Source organism: Chrysemys picta, chromosome 6 (assembly GCF_011386835.1).
Source record: "Chrysemys picta bellii isolate R12L10 chromosome 6, ASM1138683v2, whole genome shotgun sequence".
Classification (NCBI taxonomy): Eukaryota; Metazoa; Chordata; order Testudines; family Emydidae; genus Chrysemys; species Chrysemys picta.
This window is the reverse complement of record NC_088796.1, coordinates 110733805-110756470: the sequence shown is the minus strand read 5'-3', so window position 1 is coordinate 110756470 and position 22666 is coordinate 110733805. Positions and strand designations below refer to the sequence as shown.

Sequence of the window (22666 nt, the reverse complement as noted above, 5' to 3'; positions counted from 1 at the left end):
AGTGATTTAAAAAATACATTACAGTTTTCTATTCTACAGAATTATTGTGTTAAGAGGAAATCTTAAGAAATATTGCTAAGATGGAGCTTTGCAAAATAAAATCTACTCTTTTGACAGCTGGAAGATGGACATACTTTATTCGATTACAATGTTGGACTTAACGACATCGTTCAGCTTTTGATACGGACTGAGTCTGATGCTCCTACCACTTCCTTGCCTAATAAGGATGGAGAAGTCAACCCGTGTGCTATTGCCAACTGTAAGAACAAAGTCAAGAGAACAACAGGGAGTGGATCGCCCAATCAGCCATCTACATCTGCTCGGTCATTTCTCATTGATCCTGGCATTGGATTGTATAAGGTATTTGCAAGTTTTGAAATCATCTTGTTTTGTATTTCTAGGTTCAGTTCTATAGCTTATATAGACCCAGATCCTTGAAACACTCTCATGTGCTTAACCTTAAACATGAGCATAGACCCACTGACTTCAAATTTAACATTAAGCATGTGTATAAGTATTAAGAGAATCAGGGCCAGTTGTACTGTCTGGATTGTTTTAATTAAAGATTTGTTAAAAATGATGATCACACGTCTGCTACAGCATCTAGGTACAGTAGGTAACTTCACTATGATGGGATTTAGGTGTTTAGTTTATGTCTAAGACTCTGATCAGTATACTGAAGGCACATACTTAAGGTTAGACATGTGTAAGTAACTTGCTGAACTGGGCCTAAAATAGTAAGCCATCTTACTACAAAAATGTTTAGATTTAAATTTGCACAGTAAGAGGTCAAATGTATTAGAAAACCTTGGTCTTTTTTTCTCCTCATCTGGGCAGATGATCTAGTCTTGCTGCAATGTAGATGGACAAACTAGAAATTACAGATTTCATGGTAGGCAGCCTCTTTTCTGCTTTGTCCAGCGTCTGTCTATCTTGTGAGAAATTGGAGAGCTGTCTTGTGTGCAGGGTAGTGTTCAAGGCGATAGAAGAAAAGTGCTACTTATGCCCTAGCTGAGGCTTACAATTTGAGTTGCAAGTTGGAGAAACAGCTTCATGAGGCTCACTCTCCTGATATGAAGTCACTTTAATATGTCCTAAAAGTTGTTGTTACAATATCAGCATAACAGATGGGAGATAATTTTCTGATCATACCTCACTTGCACTATCCAACAACATCCCACACAATCGGCATTATAACACCACCAGCTAGGAAGCAAGGAGGCGAAAAACCTGTCCGCTACATCTGATATAAAGACACCGGCTTTCCCACTTCCTATCCACTAATTTTCCCTCTTCTTTCTTTCTTTCTTTCTTACACTAGAATCATAAAGCCTGTTCTTCAACTCCTGTGCTCCCAAAGTGGCGTTAGCTTTGATGGCAGGAGAGCACTTCTGCTGACGAAGCGCTGTTCACACTGGCGCTTGTCGTCGGCAGGACTCTTGTCTTTCAGAGGGGTTAACCTGCCCCTCCCCCCAAAGACACAAGTTTTGTCGTTCAGTTGCCAGAGTAGACATAGTCTAGAAGAAGACAAAGGATGAAGGAAAACACCACAAATCAGAAAGAACCTAGAAAAGATGGATTTCTCAGAGAGATGCTAAAATAAACACTTTTATCTTTACAGTTCTCCTAGATTAGGCTTCTGTTTTTGCCACTACCCAACTGGAAGCCCTTTTCTCTTCACTCTTACGCCTGGCTCTCCTGGGTTTAAGAAGTTCATCTTATGCGGGGCTGCCTTCTCAATAATGGATGGCTACCCACAGTGTATCTGCTATCTGGGAGAGGGACACGTTCCTCAAAAGTGATCCCACTGCCTCGACCTGAAACCCAGAGCCAGAAAAGATAGGGACCTTGGATTGAAACTTCTCATGGAGAAATCACTTCTTCCGGCATCAGACCCGAACTCTTCCCCCGAGAGGCCCTCAGGTTCTACCAGGTCATTTGTCAACTCCACTATTCCACGCCCTGTCAAGAGAGTCATCCTGTGAGCATGCGGATGACAAGAAATGGGCTTCCTCCTCCTCTCACTCTGAGCCACAGCCCATCAGAACACTGTGTTTCCAGCTAGGTTGGTGGCTTCAACCTCATTTGACAGGGGACATAACTCCAGGGCTTGTCTAAGTATCTCTAGTACTAGCTTAAAGAAACCTGTCTAAAGACCCTATCCAGGCAGACCTTCAGCCCTTGGTGCCGTTTCCCAGCTTTGAGGACCGAGGCAGCCCACTTGCAGCACTAATGCCATTTCTGGCACCAACAAAGCCATTGGCACCAGGCAAGTCTTTGGCACCAGCTAAATCTCTGGTGCCATCTTCTGAAACTTCAGGGATGTAGACCCTCTCTTTGGCGCTGGACTTACAACAGCACCGATGATGTTCCTTCCTCCTCCACAAGACTTCAGATACCTAAAGACCTTCTGATATCTGATGCTCCTGAGTATCCCCTTCTTCGACTGGCCCTCCCCCCACTTCTACCCTCCTCTAGACTCTCAACATTCCTCCCTCTCTTCGCCGAGGATCTTCTCCAGTGAGGAGGAGGACGAGGGCAAATTGCACCGCGTTATCCTCGCTATACGACCCCCCCCCCAATCCTGGCAGGGACCACCATGGATGCAGCCACATGTGCCACTCCCACTAAACTGGCCATATTGGGACCCTTGGGCTATTTACGGGGCACAATTCAGGAACCCTCCCAGAGATCAAAGCTGGAGACCTACTCCTCCCTTCTCCATTGGCGTCTTGCCGTCAGGAAGTTGAACCGTCACCAGTACCAACTGAGGAGGAAGATGAGGAAAAAGCAGGCTTCCCCAACTTTACATTTTTCCTTCTCCTCACCTGAGAAGGCGATTATACCTCCATCCCCTAAATCTGCCGATAACTTCAGGCAGTTCCAAGATCTATTCCATAGGATTGTAGACTCCCTACAGATCCCACTGGAGGAAGTCAAAGACTGGTAGCATAAACTGCTGGATATCCTCCACACATCCTCTTCCGCAAAGATCACACTACCAATCAGTGAAGCTTTTCTTGAACCTGCAAAGGTTCTGTGTCGGACCCCGTCTTCCATCAGTCTGACCTGCAAACACGCTGATAGAAAATATTACATTCCAGCAGAGGATGCTGAATTTTTATTTTTGCATCCCACCCCAAATTCTTTAGTGGTCAGTGTGGCACAGGAGAGAGGTCGTTAGTACCAATCTTGATCTAGCCATCCAGACAGAGATTGGAAATGCCTGGACTTACTTTGATGCAAGACCTACTCTGCAGTCACGCTACAGTTGAGGATTTCAAATTATGGCCAAGTATAATTATCTAAACTACTTTAAATTAGAGAAACTTAGCCATGATTGATCAGAGACTTAAAAAGGAGCAATTCCAGTCCTTGATAGTGGAGGGACACCACCTAGCCTGTATGGCCCTACAAGCCTCATTTTAGGCTCTCCAGTCACCGATCCATTGCAACTGCTGTGGTCATGAGACTTGCATCATGGCTACATCTCTTGGGCATTCCTAAGGAGATACAAACCACAGTATAGGACATACCATTCAAAGGACAGAAACTATTCTGGGAACGCACAGATAACTCTGCACTCCCTTAAAGAATTAAGCTACACTTCATTCTCTCAGGATATATATGCCAGAAGCAGACACACTTGGGGAAGTACCAACTCCCCTCGTGATCCCGAACCCAACAGTACACCCCTCAGTGACATTACCACACCCAACGACGTTGACAAAAAGCTCCAACTAAATGTAGACTTCCCCCCACTTCTGAAGGGGCTACATCTCACTCACCAGCACCAAAGCAACTATTTTGAAGGTGTGGTCGAGGCCCTGAGAAGCCTTCCCTTGTTCCAGTCATCCTCACCATCTCTGATGTTCCAACAGTTTGGCAACCGACTAGCTCCGTTTTCCCCATCTTGGAGTCTAGGCCCCTCATCACATGGCAGCGGCCATATTTGTGGTCAGACACGCAAGACTGCACATGCGATGTCTTCAAGCATGGCTCCATTCCGTATACCTCCCCCACAAACACAGCATTCACAAACTTTTATCTATATCAGGGTGAGTCAAGGATTCACTACTGTGATGGACACAGCCCGACAAGGTCTATGTTGGAGTTCTGTTCCTATCACCATCACCAGCTATGATCCTAACCACCGATGCCTCCTTAATTGCTTGGGAAACGCATCTACACACACACATAGTGCAGAGCAGATGGTCTTACGCATCAACCTCCTAGAGCTACGAGTGGTTTGCAATGCCTGCTGATGTTGTTCTTCTTCTCAAACAGTATACCGTAAGAGTGTTGACGGACAATCTTGCCTTCATGTATTATATCAGACAGGGCGGGGTGAGGTACCACTTGTTATGCATGGAGACAATCAAACTGTTCTGGATAAACCAGTTCCACATTTCTATTTCAGCCACGTACCTTCTGGGACACCAGAATACCACCACAGACATACAAAGCAGGACATTCTCACACGATCACAAGTGGGAGCTGGACATGCGAGCACTTCACCCCATATTCAATCATCCCACCATAGATCTTGGACACTCACCACAACTCCTGCTGCCCTCAATTCTGTTCTAGAGTGGGACTGGGGCACAGAGTGCTGCAGGATGCATTCCTCATAACATGGGATGCACTTCTCCTGTAAGCCGCGCCCCCCCCCCCCCCACCCCCCGTCTTCGCAAAATACAGGCCGACTGAGTGTAGATCATACTAATAGCTCCAACCTGGCCACGACAGGCCTGGTATACTTACCATCACGCGTGGAAGGTATGCTGACTGATTTCTCTCCACCTAACACTGTGGCTCCTTTCACAGGACTCAGGATGCATCCCAATCCAAATGCTCCCCCTCAAAGCCTGGCTCCTCTTCTGGTGTCAGGATATTGACGGCATCTGAGCAGGTTAAGATACTTTTGAATAACAGATGTGACACGACTAAACACGTGTACATTCACAATGAGATTTTATTGCTGGTGCGCATCACACGTGGTTGATGCTGCACAGTTATTCTTGATTACATTCTACGCCTTAAGCAGTCAGGATTGGCCAATAGTTCTATTAGGGTACAGTTGACAGCAATCTCTTCTTTTCATTCCCTCAGTGATGGCCACTCCATCTTCGCATACCTGCTCACGAAGCACTTCTTGAAGGGTATTGAAAAATCTCTTATCCTCATATACGAGACCCTACCCCAGCCTGGAACCTAGCCCAGTCCTATGTTCTCTGTCTAGATCAACGTTTCTCTGATACGGCCACTGTGGCTGCATACGGCCACCAGGGGCTTTTCTTGCGGCCACAGCCTCCTGGGCAGTGATTGGGGGGCGGGGGTGGGGGGGGGCAAGGAGGGGTTGGGCAGTGATTGGGGGGCGGGGGGGGGGCAAGGAGGCGTTGGGCCCTGCCCCCCTCTTGAGCCACAAACATTGGAGGAGCAGACAGCCATTGTGAGTTCCCCACCTTCCTGGGGGTGGTGGAGCTCAGGCTTCAGCCCTGGTGTAGCAGGCTCTGGCCACACGGTAGTGGGCTCTTACTGTGGGGCTTCAGGCTCTGGGCTTTGGCTGCAAAGCGGTGGGCTCCATCCCCTGGCCGCTGGGCTTCAGGCTACGGCTGCTGGCCTTTGGGCTCGGGCTCACGCCCCCTCCCCCTTATCAATCCTGGCCCCCGCTGCCGCCCTGTCCCCTCACCCATCCACTCCATCACCCTTGGCTTCCACTGCTTCCCTACCCATGTTCCCATCCAAGGCTTAATTTGTCCCCCAGCTTGCCAGGGCTGAGTAAGTCTGCTGTGAAAAATATTTGCATGTTTAATATCACGTTTCACTGCTTCCCAGCTAGCTAACAAGTCTGCTTTGAAAAGTGACATTAACAAACATACAAATATCACTTTTCACAGAAGCAGCCTTACTAGCTAGCAAGTCTTTTTAAATAAAAAAAAAAAAAAAAAAACCTTGCAACCAAAAAAGCAAAAGAAACAACAACAAAAAAGATAAGAACATGCAAAGCACCTTATTTGTGTTTCTATTCTGTTACGGCTCTCATGGCATATCCACCATAAGTGCTTTATAAAGACAAAGTTACACTACGCCCACACCCAAGATTCTTACCTAAGGTCCCAACATCTTTTCATCTCAAACAACCGATACACTTCCCTTTCTTTTTCCTGAAGCCTCACCGTAATCAACAGGAGGCAGCGCTACACACCCTGGACGTGTGGCATGCATTGGCCTTCTACTTGGACAGGACTAAACCCTTCCGGAAATCACCATGATTATTCCTCTCCACCATCGAAAGTTCCAGAGGTACTGCTATATCTAAACAACACCTTGCTAAATGGATCTCAGCATATATGTTTATCTTACAAACTTCACGAGAGACAACCAACACAATCAGAACACATTCCACACGATCGCTATCTACCTCGATTGCCTTCCTTAATAATGTCCCCGTGGATGACCTTTTGTAAGGCTGCCACATGGGCATTGACAGACACTTTCGCCTAGTACTACACTCTTACGCACGAAGCCTCAATGGACGCTCTCCTCGGATATGCTGTCCTATCTGCGGCTGTGCGGTAACTGAGGTGCCCAACTACCCATCTTCCTCCCCTTTGCTTCAGAGCCAAAAACATAATCTCTGCAGCAGAGAAGGAACTGGGGGGCGGTCTGACTGCACAGTGCTGTATGTACATCCCACGCATAGTGCAAGAGAGGGGAGGTTCACGTGTGGTCCGATAGGCATTGCTAGTGAAGATCTGAAATCCCAGTTGTAGATCCTCCAGGTGCAGCCAGGTAATACAGTTTGCCTTTCAGGCCCACATTAACTCTTTCATCACTTGTGTGGAATATGCACCCTATCACAGTAAAATTCAAAAAGATTTATACATGCTTTTAGAATAATAAGAGGGGGAAAGTTGTATAAGTGCTATAAACATTCAACCTTGAGAACTTAACTTCCTTGGAAGAACAAGTTTGAAGGAAACTTCTCCATAATCATGCTTGCATAATTGTCCATTATAGTGGATTTGTATCTTATGAAACATCTGGTACTGACCAGTGTCTGATTAGTTATGCAATTCCTATGTCCCTTCTCCAACCTACCTACTATATTGGATCCCTACCTCAAGATTTATAACAATCATGCTTCCATCAGTTTGCATTATTGCTGGTGAGTAGCTCTCAACAATGCTTCAGCATTGGTTGTTTTCAATTTCTAAGTTTTGGCGAGGCTTTTTTTACATTTTGTTGCAATCCTCTTCCTGTAGCTTCAGGTCACTTTAAGAGGGTGATAAGAGGTTCTCAATTTTGCCACTTTGGCTTTGTACCAACTATTCATTTCGTTCTGAGAGCACGTGTGGCATGGAACTTCAAAGGTGGTCCTTCCTGACCTGTGTGGCAAGGTCTCTCTAACTCTAAGACAGGGTAGGCAAACTTTTTGGCCCGATGGCCACATCTGGGTATGGAAATTGTATGGCGGGCCAGGAATGCTAATGAAATTGGGGGTTGGGGTGTGGGAGGGGGGTGAGAGCTCTGGCTGGGGGAGCAGGCTCTGGGATGAGGCCAGAAATGAGTTCAGGGTGTGGGAGGGGGCTCCAGGCTGGGGCAGGTGGCTGGGGTGGTGGGTGCGAGGTCTCGGGTGGGGCTGGGGATGGGAGGTTGGGGTTGCAAGAGGGGGCTCTGGGCTGGGACCGAGGGGTTCAGAGGATGGAAGGGGCATTAGGGCTGGGGCACAGGGGGTTGGGGCGTGGGAGGGGGTCAGGGGTGCAGGCTCCAGGTAGCACTTACTTCAAGCAGCTCCCAGAAGCATGTTCCCCCTCTGCCTCCTATACGGAGGCATGGCCAGGTGGCTCTTGGGGCGGGGGCAGCATGTGGAGCCCCCTGGCTGTCCTTACGCGTAGGAGCCAGAGCGGGGACATGCCACTGCTTCCGGAAGCCACATGGAGCCATGGCACGCACGGAGCGGGCCGAGCCCCGGACCCTGCTCCCCGGCAGGAGCTCGAGGGCCATGATTAAAACATCTGAAGGGCCGTATGCAGCCCCAGGCCGTAGTTTGCCCACCACTGCTCTAAGAGGTACTTTTGGCATGCCATCTGTGTTCCTCATGCATGTTAGTACATGGGTGGCCTGTTCCTTTTGGACTTCAAAGACTCTTTAGATCCAGGACAAAGAGTTCTAGAGTGTCTCTTTTTTTAGCATCTCCTGATATTTTGGAAAACATTTCTACCTGTTTTGAATCTCTATTGCTGTCAAATTATCTTGTCTCAATTTTTAAAGTCAAATAAGTTCTACTTAATTATTTTAGAACTGTAGCAAGATCAAAACTCACCGGTGCAGTGCCTCCTGCTGGTCATCTGGGAATTAGTGCTTTTCCAGTCTTGGAGCGCCCTCTGCTGGCCAATGGCTCACCTTCCTCAGGCCCCCGTGTCCCTCCCAAACCCCAGTGCCCCTTTACCTCGGCGTTCTGCCCCAGCAGTACTCCCACACTCTGGGTTTCCCCTCTCAGGGGAACTCCCTACCTCTATGCCCACGTTGCCTCAGTGGCTACAGCCAGTCATCACCAAGCCTCCTCTCACTGGGGTAAACTGCAGTCTGTACTGACCACTCATAATTGGCAAGGGGGTCGGACCAGCTGCTTCTGCCTATTCCAGGGCTGCACCTCCCAGCCCCAGTACCTGCATAGACCTTTATCAAGGCCTCAACCTGGGGAGTTACCAGGCTGGAGCTCCCCAGCGCCTCTTGCCCTTCCCCAGCACTGCTCTGTCCAGGGTACCCTTTGCTCCTTCAGCAGCTAGAGTGAGACCTTGACCCATCTTCTCTCTTAGGGCTTCTTATACAGAATCAAACCCGCTCCTGATTGACTCCCCGTGGCAGCCCTTTCCCATGGCTGTTTTTAACCCCTTCCACACCGGAGCAGGGTGACTGCCCCACTACAAGAAGATTCAGTAAACTTTTGTATTTCTACATTTTTACAGTATTGGAAATAATAAAAGCACCTTTATTCTTGATACAACTGTGTGCCCACAGCTTGAATTGCCATGATTTCTTTTCTGAAATATGGGACTCTCTAATCAATATTTCCCTGAATATTCCAGTGCTGTGTTACACAGTTGGTTGCTTTTTTCATATATAGGCTTGGAAGGATTAGATTTTTATCAGTAAATGTCAATTTCACTATATGCGAACAAAAATCCCTGCCATTAATATTAATGTACAGATAGGCAGAGGTGAGAAAGATTCTGCTTGAGAGCTTATTAGCTTGATTTAATGATATTTACTTTGCATATTTTGACATGTGATGTTGATCATTTGTATTGTAAAGCTATAATTTTTCTTATCTCAACTTCTCCTGTTATTAAATAATTGTCAGTCGTCCCCCTTCCCCCCCCCCCCCCCCATTGTCTGGCTCTCCCATAATTTCTCACAGCTGTGAAATTTAAATTGATACAAATAGACAAATAATGCTTAAGACTATGTATATGTATTATTTATTGCAAGTTTGGCTCTGCTATTTGAAATCTCAGTTTGTGGTTAATTTCTTTAAATTAAAACCAATGATTTTGGTAGTTCCTGATTATTGTAGACCAGTGGTTCTCAAACTTTTGTACTGGTGACCCCTTTCCTATAGCAAGTCTCTGAGAGTGACCCCGTTATTAAATTAAAGACACTTTTTAAAAAAAATATATTTAACACCATTATAAATGCTGGAGGCAAAGCAGCGTTTTGTGGTGGAGGTTGACAACTCGCGACCTCTTCCCCACTCCCCCCATGTAATAACCTCAGACCCCCTTGAGGAGTCCCGACCCCCAGTTTGAGAATCCCTGCTGTAGACAAAATTTACTAATGTCTGGATGGGGTATGCTAGTGTAAATGGTCCACTGTGTTTAAGGATCGTGATTTGTGTTTTTTTTGTTTGTTTTTGTTTTTTAAAAGGGCGGGGGCACATTTGCATTAGCAAATGGGAGAGCAGTAGAGTAGACACAAGGGGTCAGCATAGCAGCTAAAGTGAGCAGAACTGGCCCAAAAAATGGGAGGTAGCCAGAACAGCTGTTGTGTGTTGATTCTATAGGTTTGAGGTTCTAGCGGAGCATGTATCTTCGAGTTCTTTTGTAAATTGAAGTTGCCGTTCCACCAGCCTCCCCTAGTGTAATTCTGGACAAGGGCAGAATCCTGTCTTGTGGGCGAAGTACTTCGTTAGTACAGGCTAGATCAGGTCATGCACTTTCTATTCCTTGCACCATCTTTGCAAAATTTGATACTGTACACTGCTTTCTGTGCTTTTTCATGTCTCTTAAACAAGTGTTTTACTTGTATGTATTTCTTAAATTGCTTTATTGCCATGGCTCTTTACATATTAACAATTTGAGTGACATAGGAATTTGCTTCTCTTCCCTGCAGCTGTTAAATCCTTCTAATTTCGGGTTCAGATGTGATAAGAAATGCAGTGGAATTTGTTGGATAATATGTTCTGTTGCCTCTTGCTGATTATATATGTTACCTGATACATGCATGTATCTTTCTTTCACTTTTGAAGTCATGGCAGTACATTTTCTTCCATGATTTTTTGCTTTGTATTCATAGCTACAAGTGAGCTTGCAGTGGTGGTTTCATTTGGCTGAAAAAACTAGAGGCCTTTTCACATGTCTCATTTAATATTCAGTTACCCTGGAAACTTGCTGATACTGAACTGCATACCGCTGCAGCTGAAGTCTAGAGGCATTGTTAATGGTTTGTTACTTAGAGGCTTATTATCAGTCTTCAGAGTGCAACGGAAATAATAAAATTGCTCACCTAAGTGTTACAGAGCAGAGGTAACACAATGGAGTGAAGTAGGTTATAGCATTGCAGATTAGCGAAAGGGGCAAACATAGGCCCATTTACACAACCACTGAAGTCAGTTTTACCACTGTCCTTAAGAGGTGTGGGGATCCACTCGTACCTTTTCCTGTTCTCACCTTTTTTCTTATCCACATTTTTAACCTTTGGGTTAATTTTATTTCTGTTAGTTTTATGTGATATATTTTCTCTTTTTCTAGTCATCTTAATTTCTAACAGATTTAGGAAATCTTAAATATTAAATACTTAAATACTCTTAAGAAGATGCACACAGTGGACTTAAAATTTCTTGAATTTCACTGATGCTATTTTTAATTGTCTCAAGTGGATGTTATCCCTCAAACAAAGATAATCTATACATGAAAAATTGATCAACAAATATCTTTAACTGGTATGTGATGTACTCCATATGTTTACGGAAATATGCTTAGGAGTGTAAATATAATGTAATTGGAATATGCTTTATGCAAAAGGTCTCTTGTAAGGTATCCTTACAAAGCTTATCTACTGAGGGTGTTCATCCTATTTGTATGAATGTATCATTCTCATATTTCTAGTTTTAGATACAAGGTTAACTCTGAAGTCCTATTGTAATTATGCAAAGTGTGGGCCATTAATGGTGGGTTAGAATCTGGATGGCACCCATTGACTAGGACAGTTGGCTGTAGATGGTTTATTTATCTGCAAGCCTTCTTGTGGACCTGGGGGCCAGCCAGTGGGTAATAAAGAATGAGGTCTTACAGTGACATGTGATTGTGTCACCTGATACTGGAATCAATCTTAAACCTGGTGCTTTTCCATTTAGAAGGAGGGGTGGGAACCAAGAGAGACAAGAGTCCCGCCTTGGGCTAAAGCTATAAAAGGGGGTGGAACAAAGGGGTCCAGTCATGAGAAATTTCCTACTGACCACCGGTGCTGGAACAAGGACTGTACCAGGAGAAAGGATTGGGCTCAGACTAGGAAGGAGTCAAGTCTGTGAAAGAAGCTTATTGGAACATCTCTAAGGGTGAGATTTACCTGTATTCAATTTCTTAAATGTATTAGGCTTAGACTTGCGGTGTTTTGTTTTATTTTACTTGTTAACTTACTTTGTTCTGTCATTACTTGAAACCACTTAAATCCTACTTTTTATTCTTAATAAAATCACTTTTTTGTTTGTTTATTGAACCCAGAGTAAGTGATTAATACCTGGGTGAGAAAACAACTGTGCATATCTTTCTATCAGTGTTACAGAGGGTGGACAGTTCATGAGTTTACCCTGTATAAGTTTTATACAGAGTAAAACTGATTTATTTGCGGGTTTGGAACCCATTGGGGTCTGGGTGCTGGAGACAAGAGTATCTGCCAAGTGGTTTTCAGTTAAAGCCTGCAGCTTTGGGGATGTGATTCGAACCCTGGGTCTGTGTTGCAGTAGGTTTGCGTGTCTGGCTCAACAAGACAGAGTTCTGAAGTCCCAAGCTGACAGGGAAAATGGGCTCAGAGGTAGTTTCAGCACATCAGATGACAGTCTCAAGGGGGTCTCTGTGACCGAACCTGTCACAATGTAGAGCCCTGAGTTTAGATAATACACAAAATATCTGTTCAGCACAGATCAGAAAAGGAAGATTTTGTGCTATTACACTAATTGATTTCCTCACCACAGAAATCGAAAGTGTCCAAATCTTCCCACTTTTTGCCTATGTAACTTGCATTTCTATGATCCAACTTTTTTTTTCTGGCTACATCTCTACAACTTTTCTCTGGGTCTTCATCACACCTCTTGATTACTTTAACCACCACCTCCTCCTCCTCACAGGCCATCCCAGTAGTCGTATGACTTCCTACAATCCATACAAAATGCAGCTGCTAAGATAATCTTCCTTGCATGTGAACCTGACCATCTCACTTCTTCTTTGAATCCCTGCACTGGCTTACCCATCTTCACTGCATCAAGTGCATGCTTTTTGTGATTGCTTTCAAGGGCCTATACAACTCTGTCCCTTATTTATTTCCTCTTGTCTTATCAGATCATTTCCCGTCCTCTGTGACGCCAGTCTTTGTAGCCCTGTTTGTCTGTTTATCCCACAATTGTCCCCCTGCTTTCTGCAACAATACATTTTGTGCATGGAATGCCCTTACGTAGCTGCCCCACAAAGCCATTATACTCCTTTTTAAAAATCTTTTGTAAGTAGTTACTTTTTCTGCAGTTTCCACAAGAAGTGAACTAAGGCTGGGATTCTCCCTTCCACACAGAAGATGGGCTGAGTCACCCTTGCCTTCCATCTCCCTCTCCTCCAAACCCAGTGGAGGGTGTTGTGCAGGTGTAGGGCCCTAAGTTCCCTATAAGCTGTGCGGGCATGCAGCAGGCTATCAAGGGCTGTGCAAGTGGGGAGAGGCGCTGCTTCCCCGGCCCTGGAGCTCCCCCGGCAGGGAGAGATGCCGCTGCCCCGGGCTGCTGAGGCAAGGAGAGGCTGGGAGGAGTTCTCTCCCTTGCCCTCCCTCCTTCCCCCCCCATCCCCCGGGCAGCCTGCACCCCAGAGCCTGCCCCCCCAGCCAGAACCCAAACCCTAATCCTCTGCCCTGGCCCTGAGCCCCCTCCTGCACCCCAAAACCCTCATCCCTGGCCCCACCCCAGAGCCCACACCCCAACTCTCTGTCTGAGCCCCCTCCCAAACCACTCGGCCCTACCCCCGCCACATATCACCTTCATACTGGTGCACGTAACACAATTCATTCTGCACATGGACATAAAAAATTAGCGGGAACATTGGTGGGGCTACTCTGGGAGAGGAGAATGAGAGAAGAATGTGCTCGGGACTCTCGGTGTCTTCCTTATCTTTTTGCTGATATTTTTTACCTGGAAAATTTATACAGTCTGGACCTATGTTACAACTTCCTCTGATAGGAAATCCCAGGAGTAGCTGCAATCAGGGGTAATCCTTGGTAATGTCATTCCCTCACAGTTTGGCTGTCAGGCAGATGAAGGTAGGGAAGAGCAGGATAATGCAGACTCAGAGTGATGTAGGAAGGTCGCCTCCATAGCTAGCTCCCCATGTGTTTTTAAAATGAGGGATGATCAGGACCTAAGCCATCTACTTACCTATTTTATTTATCGCATGTAAGAACTGCTGAATGTTGGAAGAGAGTGGAATCTGGGAATTTACATGAGAAAGATGAGGGTTAAATTGTGGAAGATGGTTGGGAGTGAAGGAAGAGAAAGGGGACTAGTGATTAGTTAACTTCTTATTTATTTGAACACCAAAACCATGTAACTACTATGATAGATACCTGTTCTCACCATGGTCTTTTGTATTTTACAACTTTCTCCTCCATTCTTCATCTATTATGCTCTTTAGGGTAGGATCTGTGCCTTCATTAGTGCTTGTAAAGTATTTAAATACTCACACATTTGAAATAGTAGTAGTAATTACTATCACTACTAAAATTTTTTTTGCACCTATCTTATGTTAAACAAGTTTGCATAGGTTCAGAAAAGATTACTCTTTGAGGCAGTATTGTCGAGTGGGTAGTTAAGGGCTGTTTCTGTCATTGCCTGTTAGCTTCTGTGTCCCTACTTGTAAAATGGGGATAATAATACCCACTTTGAGAATGTTTTTGGGGGAGGGGCAGGTAGATGCTTTATATAAGGAATGTATTATTACAGAAGAAGAAAGCGGTGTAAGTGTAGTTTCTTTTTAAAAAGTTGTTTGGCAAAATAATTAAAACTAAATAAAGCCCTGAAAAGTATCTGTTAAAGTGGTAATAGTTGAAATGGGCCCAGCAGGAACAAAAAGCCACATCTCAGAAGTTTGTTTTAAATAACTTGGACCTGGTCTGAGCAGTATTAGAATGTACTTTTAATTTGGTAGTATGTATTTCTCCTTTATATGCCATTTCTTCTTTTGGTACAACTCCATTCTATCAGACTGCTACAATATTTCTTTGCTCAGAGTACAGACTGGATGGAGGTATAGTGAAACCCTGCTATACCACGATGTTTGGGGTCCAAAAAATTACATAGAGCTAAATGCGGGGTCGTAGTATAGCAGGGTTTCAAGCCCGTCAGAAGTCCCCAAGGCAGTACATTGATGTGCGCGGCCTAGTGCCCAGCAGGGGAGAGAAGCTGCAGCCCCGCGCCTGCCGGGGACAGTGAGCACCGGTGCCCACAGCCCTGTTGTTCTCTGTCCCCAGCAGGCGTGGGGCCACAGCTTCTCTCTGGCTTCAAGAGGAGCCGTGGCCCTGCGCCTGCCGGGGATAGAGAGCACTGGTGCCTGCAGTCCTGGAGCTCTCTGTCCCGGGCAGGCACGGGGCCGCGGCTCCTCTTGAAGCCAGAGAGAAGCCATGGCCCCGCGCCTGCCAGGGACAGAACAACAGGGCTGCGGGCGCCGGAGCTCACTGTCCCTGGCAGGTGCAGGGCCGCAGCTTCTCTCCCCTGCCTGGCACTTCTCTCTTCTGCCTGGCAGGCGTCATGGCATTGGGACCACTGGTACATACAGTACTGTATTACTGTATGTCTTAAACGGGGGTCAGATTGTGATCGTTACATGCGATTTCGCGTTATGGCGGGGCGCCTTATTGTGGGGTTTGACTGTATTATGTTAAGAGTGATAGATTTTTGTAGATGTTGTTTGGAATCCAGGTTCATGTTTCAGATATCTGTACTTATTTGTTCAGAAATCAAGTTTAAAAAAAAAAAAAAAAACCCAAAACCCAACCCTAAGTAACTGATCTGTTTTCTACCTAAGTGGTCTTGTAACTTTAATCATAGATAAAACATTGCACTGTCAAAGTAACATTTTTAGTCAACAGAAGAATTTAGGTGAACAATCTATCTACTTTAAGTGAAATATATTATAGAATAGTCTAGTTGCTTGGTAGTGTGCAATTTTTCAGCAATTGTACTTCATTTCCAGGTTCAGGTTCACAGAAGCTAGGAATGTTGTTGTGTCCAAAGTTGTGTTTCTGAGGGCAAGTCTACCCTACAGTGCTACATTGGCACAGCTACATCGATACAGTTGTGCTGCTGTAAACACACTATGCCGACAGAGTGCTCTCCTGTTGGCATAATAGCTTCCGCCTTTCGTGGAGGTGAAATAATGTCGGCGGGAGAGTGTTTCCCGCCAACATGGCTCTGGTGTGGACAACGCTTAGGTTGATGTAACTTGTGTCACACAAGGGAGTCTTTCACACTCCTGAGTGACATAAGTTGCATGGACTTAAGTGGTAGTGTAGACCAGCCCTTAAAGGTGTAAGATGAATGGAAATCTCAATCTTGGTTAGCTGTGGTAATAGCTTTGATAGGTTTGGAGAGCCTTTTCTTGTCCTCTTGGCTGGAGGAATCAAGGGCAGTGCAGGATTAAAGGAAACATCTAAGGGAAAAATAACTATTCCATAATTGAGGAACCAGTGAAGTCTTAGAAACTCTGTAGGTTGTGAGCTAATATTCGGAGTTCCTGCCCTTGGGAAGACAGCTGCTAAAGGCATAAATCTTTATTGATGATTGGGAACAATATTGTGGAGGAGGAGAATGATAGACTACTATTCTAATTTTTGGTATAAAAATCTATCTTGCCTAACAGTAGTTTTTGTTGAATTACTTATAAATGATCATGTTAAATATTATTACAGGTGAGTCAAATATTAAAATTCTACCCTAAAAGCACAAAAATTAAATGTAGTGGGTTTTTTTAATTTAGTTACACAAACTGAGAGTACAGGTTAGCTCAAAATGACCAAGTTGTTTAGCCAGTTGTTCTCTTTCCCCATTTAACCCGATTTTTAGGAAATAAACATTAACTCTTGTCAAAATTTTATTTTTAGATAAATGAATTGGTGGATGCCCGTGATGTCAGCATTGGAGCCTGGTTTGAAGCTCACATAGAAAATGTAACCCGAGCAACAAAAGGACATAAGAATGGTAAAGCTCAAGCAAAAAGTGGCAATACTTACAGAAGGACTAATGGAAACTTAAGCCAAGATCATTCTAGAGAGAATACAAATAATTTGGACAGTGCACCTTCAACATCTTATTCAGACTGTATGGACACTGATGAAGATGCTATTTATCATATCAAGTATGATGAGTAAGTGCTCCTGATATTGTTATGAGGACACAGTGTGAATTTATTTGGTTTGTGTAAACCAAGAATATTGTTGAAGAAACTTGGATCCTAGAGAGAGCAAGTTCAAAATTACAACCAAAAAGCAGTATTAAGAAGCCATAACACATTTCTTTTGGATTTAATGACTAATTGGGGCGTGATGAGAATTTTTTTTCTTACTCCTGAATTCCTATGAAGTATTTAACTTTTATGGCTCATCTTTATGAAACTTAACTTCAGCCCCTTAACAAGGAAGTGACATTAAAAATCAGATTTGCTGTATCTGTTTTGCTGCATAAGACATGAGTATAAGTAAAGCGTAACTTTTTAAAATTTATATTACTCCTATTGAAGTCCAAATGGAGAGCCAAAACTCTCATGGGAGCAAAATCTGGTGCTTGAATTGGATGAATTTGATTCAAGGGTAATATTGATGCACAAAGTTACCAGTCTGCCTTTCATGTAAATCTTTACAACCAGTCCCCCAATTGAGGGATTGAAAGCAATTCCATAATTTCAATATGGAATGAGGGTGTTGGGTGAAAAAGTAAAGATTCAAACCTGCAGTGAATGTGCCAGTGTAGACCCCTGTGTCAAAGTCCCATAGAGTTGAATGGGATTTCGCTACACAAGTCCTCACTGGTGCATCAGCTTACAGAATTGGGACCAAGATATTAAAAGCATTCTTCCATTTAAACAGACTTTTAGCAACTAAAGGAATAACGTTGAATATTCCGTTACATTGCTGAGACTAAAAGACATGGTGCTTCTGTGTTTTGAGTCTTCATAGTAGAGGATGATGCACGTACCCTTGTACAGGAGTATAAAGGAAGTATACCTTGCTGAGGGTAATAATTAATGTTCATCAGTTTCAAAAGAAACTTTAAATCAGCAATGTCTGTTTTAAGTTTTATTTTTTCAATATAATACAATAAAACAATTATTGCTAGGAGAAGTAAAAATTGATTTGCTATTTGTTGGGGACTGGAACATAACTACTTTTAGCTACTCCTGATAGTAGTGGTTTTTTTTAATGTGCTCATGCTTGAGGATCATTTTTTTTTTATCTTTGTGCACAATCTGTTTAGTTAAGTTTTTACATATGCATCTATATAAACAAGTCATGTATCCATCCCACCTCCCCAATATTGTAGTTTAAAAATCAGTAAGATTAAAAAGTTACAAGAAAATCCTGCAAAGTACACCTCTACCTTGATGTAATGTTGTCCTCGGGAGCCAAAAAATCTTACCCAGTTATATCGAACTTGCTTTGATCCACCAGAGTGTGCAGCCCCGCCCCCCTGGAGCACTGCTTTACTGCGTTGTATCTGAATTTGTGTTATATCGGGTCGTGTTATATCGGGATGGAGGTGTACCTTAAAAGCACTAGATATGATTAAAATATCACTATAGTGTGACAGAAGTGAATCATTCTGGGATTTAAAAAATCCAGTTTTAAGACTGACTTTAAGATAGAACAGAGTTGTTTAAAGGAGAGATAGTGGCACAAGCAAAAGCATAAAAAGATGTGTGGAAATGGCTTTTGTGACCACTAGAAGGAAATTGTTTCATCCGCTCAGCTATTGTCAATTCATATGAGTCCAAGAATTACTGGAGAGGTGTAGCAACCCTGGAATTAGAAGATATAGGATGCATGATGTCACTTGCGCAGACATACGACAAACACAATTTCAGTTCTATTACTCTACTGTCTGTACCATAAGGTTTAGCTATGCATTTCTAGCAGGTGGAGACAATCAACTTTTTTGGCTTCCTTAAATATGATCTGCAGCAGGTTTGTATTCTTAGCTAGTGACCATCATAATTGCATTGTTTTCTTTTTTTAACTGTCTGAAATTGCCTGAAAGTCGTGATTACCTACTTTCACTGGAATGAACTTTCTAAATATTTAAAGCGTGAGCTTCTGAGAACATAGCTTTTCTGAGGCTGTCTGGAGAGCAAGATCTCTGCACTTTTCAGTTAGTAGTGAAAGCTTCAGATATAAAGTTATCCCCTGGCAGACAAAACAGCTATCTAGTAATCAGGATGAGTGTTGCAAATCCATCAAGGTCCAACTTTAATCAAGTGATGTGGTCTTATTCTTCTGTGTGGAAAAACACAGAACATTGTTCAGTAATTAGAGAGTTTAGTAAGATTTCTGTTCCTCTTTAAATGACAGCTTCTTCTGAATCTAGACGAACCACAGATTATGTCCACATGTATCTTTATTATTTATTTGCATTGTGGTAGCACCTAGTAGCCCCAAGTATGGACTAGGTTCCTGTTGTGCTAGGCAGACTGTACAAACATAACAAAAATATATCCCTCTCTCAAAGACCTTATTAAAGACAAATTTGAAATACTCTGCAAATGCCACCACTATCCAAGAGTAAATCCCTATAGAAGAAATAGAAAGCAGCACTCAGTATTTTTCCAAGAATTGTTATATCAGCCTCCATCCTTTTTAGTAGAACAGTCAAACAAATGAAATTTGTAGAAAAAATTACACAGTCTGACAATGTTGTATCAGAGGGTATCATCACACTAATTGAACTTGCCTTAAAATATAAATGGAGTTAGCACGGTCATATCCATCTCCCAGTGGATAGTCTTTTGAGGCATGTGAAAGTCTCACCATTAGACACTATTGAAAATTAGTTTTATCTTGCCAATAACTTTCTTTCTCCAAGTGGGCATCAGCTGTTCTGTTAGGCCAGTACTCCTGGTCTCAGCCTTCTTTCCATGCTTTTGAGGTAGACTCAAGATCCCTCTTGTCTTCCCCCATCCCAGTTGATTGTCAGCTCCCACATTTCTCCCAGCTGGGACCTATATATAAATATATATATAATTTTATAAAAAGCTTAACAATTGAAGTGCTTCACTAAAAACACTTTCTCTTACTCACTCTCTAGATCTCCTCCTATCAAACCAGAAATGTTTATTCCTGTGCTCTTTCAAGCCATTGAGGCTTAGAACAACAATTATATAAGCACAGGGTGGGTTCTAATGGAACAGTGGGAACACTACAGGTAAGGAAACTAATTTTACCTTTCTCCTATGTGGGTACCCACTGTTCCATTAGTCTAGTACTGATGGGAAATAGCAAACAGTAATAAAAATCCTCCAAGAAAATTGGGGGAGAGGGGGAAGGGAATAGTCATGAGAACCAAAACGAAGTTTTATCCAACAAACATTTTTCTTTTTTAAAGGATTTATTGCAGAACACAGAATTGAAACTAAAAGATCCTTTATTCAAAAAGTGTGCCATATGAGGCTAAAAATACTATCTTGTGTGAGCCAAGTAAAGAAAGTTGGCTTAAGACCATGTAGCTGCAAGACAGTTGTTATTGTTTGGTCCTGCTCTACCCTTGAAGTAGTCGTTGCACCTGGCCAAATGAGCCTTGTCTGCACCCGGGGGTCTTCAATAGACACCTGAAAAATAGCTGACAAAATATTTTCTGGGTGGAAAATATTAGCTGTGTACTCTGTCCCCTATATAAAATGAGCATTATCGTTATTTGTTTTCATAGTGTCTAGCAGCTCTAGTCAGGGACCAGGACTTTGTTGTGCTAGGCACTGTACAAACACAGAACAAAAGTATCTATTGGACTTCCTCTAAGGCCTTGTTATATGTAAATAGAATTATTCTAGGGCTGTCAATTAATTGCAGTTAACTCAAGCGATTAATTTTTGAGTTAATTTGTTTTGAGTTAATCACGATTAATCACACAATAATAGAATACCAATTTACATTTATTATAATATAAAATTTTTTATATTTTCAAATATATTGATTTCAGTTACAACACATAATACAAAGTATACAGTGCTTACTTTATATTTTTTATTAAATATTTGCACTGTAAAAAAGAAACAAAAGGAATAGTATTTTTCAAGTCACCTCCTACAAGTGCTATAGTACAATCTTTCTTGTGAAATTTACAAATGCAGACTTTTTTTAACTGCACTCAAACATAAAACAAAACTTTAGTGACAACAAGTCTACTCCATCCTATTTCTTGGTCAGCCAAATGCTAAGACAAACAAGTCTGTTTACATTTATGGGAGATAATGCTGCCTGCTTCTTATTTATAGTGTCACCTGAAAGTGAGAACAGATGTTCACATGGTACTGTTGTAGCTGGTGTTGCAAGGTATTTATGTGCCAGATATGCTAAATGTTTGTATGCTTCGATCACCATTCCAGAGGACGTGCTTCCATGCTGATGATGGGTTCTGCTCGATAATGATCCACAGCAGTGTAGACAGATGCATGTTCATTTTCATAATTTGAGTCAGATGCCACCAACAAAAATTTTCATTTTCTTTTTTGGTGGTTCAGGTTCTATAGTTTCTGCATCGCAGTATTGCTCTTAAGACTTCTGACAGCATGTTCCACACCACATCCCTCTTCAGATTTTGGAAGGTACTTCAGATTCTTAAACCTTGGGTCAAGTGCTGTAGCTATCTTTAGAAATCCCACATTAGTACCTTTTTTTGCGTTTTGTCAAGTCTGCAGTGAAAGCGTTATTAAATCGAGCAACATATGCTTGGTTGTCATCTGAGACTGCCATAACATGAAGTATATGGCAGAACATGGGTAAAACCACAGACCAGGAGACACAATCTCTCTCTCTCTCCCCCTCCCCCCCCCAAGGGTTTAGTCACAAATTTAATTAACACTTTTTTTTTTTTTTTTTTAAAGGCGTATCATCCAAATGGACGTATGTCCTGTGGAATGGTGGCCGAAGCATAAAGGGGCGTATGAGGGTTTAGCATATCTGGTACATAAATATCTTGCAACATTGGCTACAACAGTGTCATGCGAACGCCCGTTTTGACTTTGATCCAAGTGAAAAGCAGTATTCCCCTTAGGAACAAATGCAGGAAGTGGGATAAAGACTATCCTGTCAAGAAAAATGGTAGATAAGGGCTTTTTGATTACTATACCAAGTTTGCCCACTCTTCTAGCTGAAAAGACTGCTAAGAGGAAAACCATCTTGACAGGGATGCTTCTCCCATTGGCTCAGAGAGAGGGTTAGTGGGTATTGGCAATATGAAGTTGAGGTTTCCTAATAGTGGGTGGGGTAGATGTTTTTGAGAAACTCACTTATGAAATCTGGAAATGTACAGCTGAAGCAGTATGTTGGAATTTTATTAGTGAGATCTCAAAAGTTTCCAGAGCTGAGACTTGTCCAATTTATCAGAAAGTGCTTGGAACCCCAAACCAAAGTAATCTTGAAATTTCTCCTACATCTCTTTAGTGAAGAGATGTAGGAAATGTACCTCCTTTTGTACATAACAGTAGGACTGTGTTCTCCAAATCCTCTGTAAACTTGATTAATTGATGCCTTTCTGGATTTAGTAAGCAATATAGATTCTGGGAATAGTCCTTATAAAGGAGGTGAGATCAGTCAGGTTCCAGGCAGTATGTCTCATGTTGAAGGATTTCTGTTAGTAAGATTGCTTTGATGAATGTAATCTCCAGAAGGATCCATGGTTGATGAGACTTATTCAGATGTCTATTTAGGAACCACAGACATCTGGGTCAGTATGAGTGATGGTCTTTGCTTGACACTGGCCATCTTGGCAGTCAGAAAAGAGGGGGAAGGCATGAGCCAAACATTGTGTCCAGGACAATGACAATATGCCTTCTCTGCAGACCTAGGGATACTGGTGTCAGTAGCAAAACTTCACTGTTTCCTTGGGTAGCATAGAAGACCACTTGGAGAAACAATCATGTCTCTATTA

At 43.1% G+C, this 22666-nt stretch overlaps 1 protein-coding gene across 4 annotated transcripts in view; it reads left to right on the top strand.

Annotated features, from left to right (window-relative positions):
• Nucleotides 1–22666, top strand: part of UHRF2 (ubiquitin like with PHD and ring finger domains 2) — a 172753-nt gene that overhangs the window by 31635 nt on the left and 118452 nt on the right. For 3 of the 4 annotated variants that reach the window (XR_010588899.1, XM_065550543.1, XM_065550542.1), the window contains exons 2-3: nucleotides 118–360; nucleotides 16636–16898. Coding sequence is in view for 3 of the 4 variants with exons in the window: in XM_065550543.1 (XP_065406615.1) it covers nucleotides 118–360; nucleotides 16636–16898 (506 nt within the window). In the remaining variant the exon portion in view is untranslated. Of the gene's footprint in view, nucleotides 1–117; nucleotides 361–6173; nucleotides 6307–16635; nucleotides 16899–22666 lie in introns of those variants that run through there. The other variant, XM_065550544.1, reaches the window with a different exon arrangement.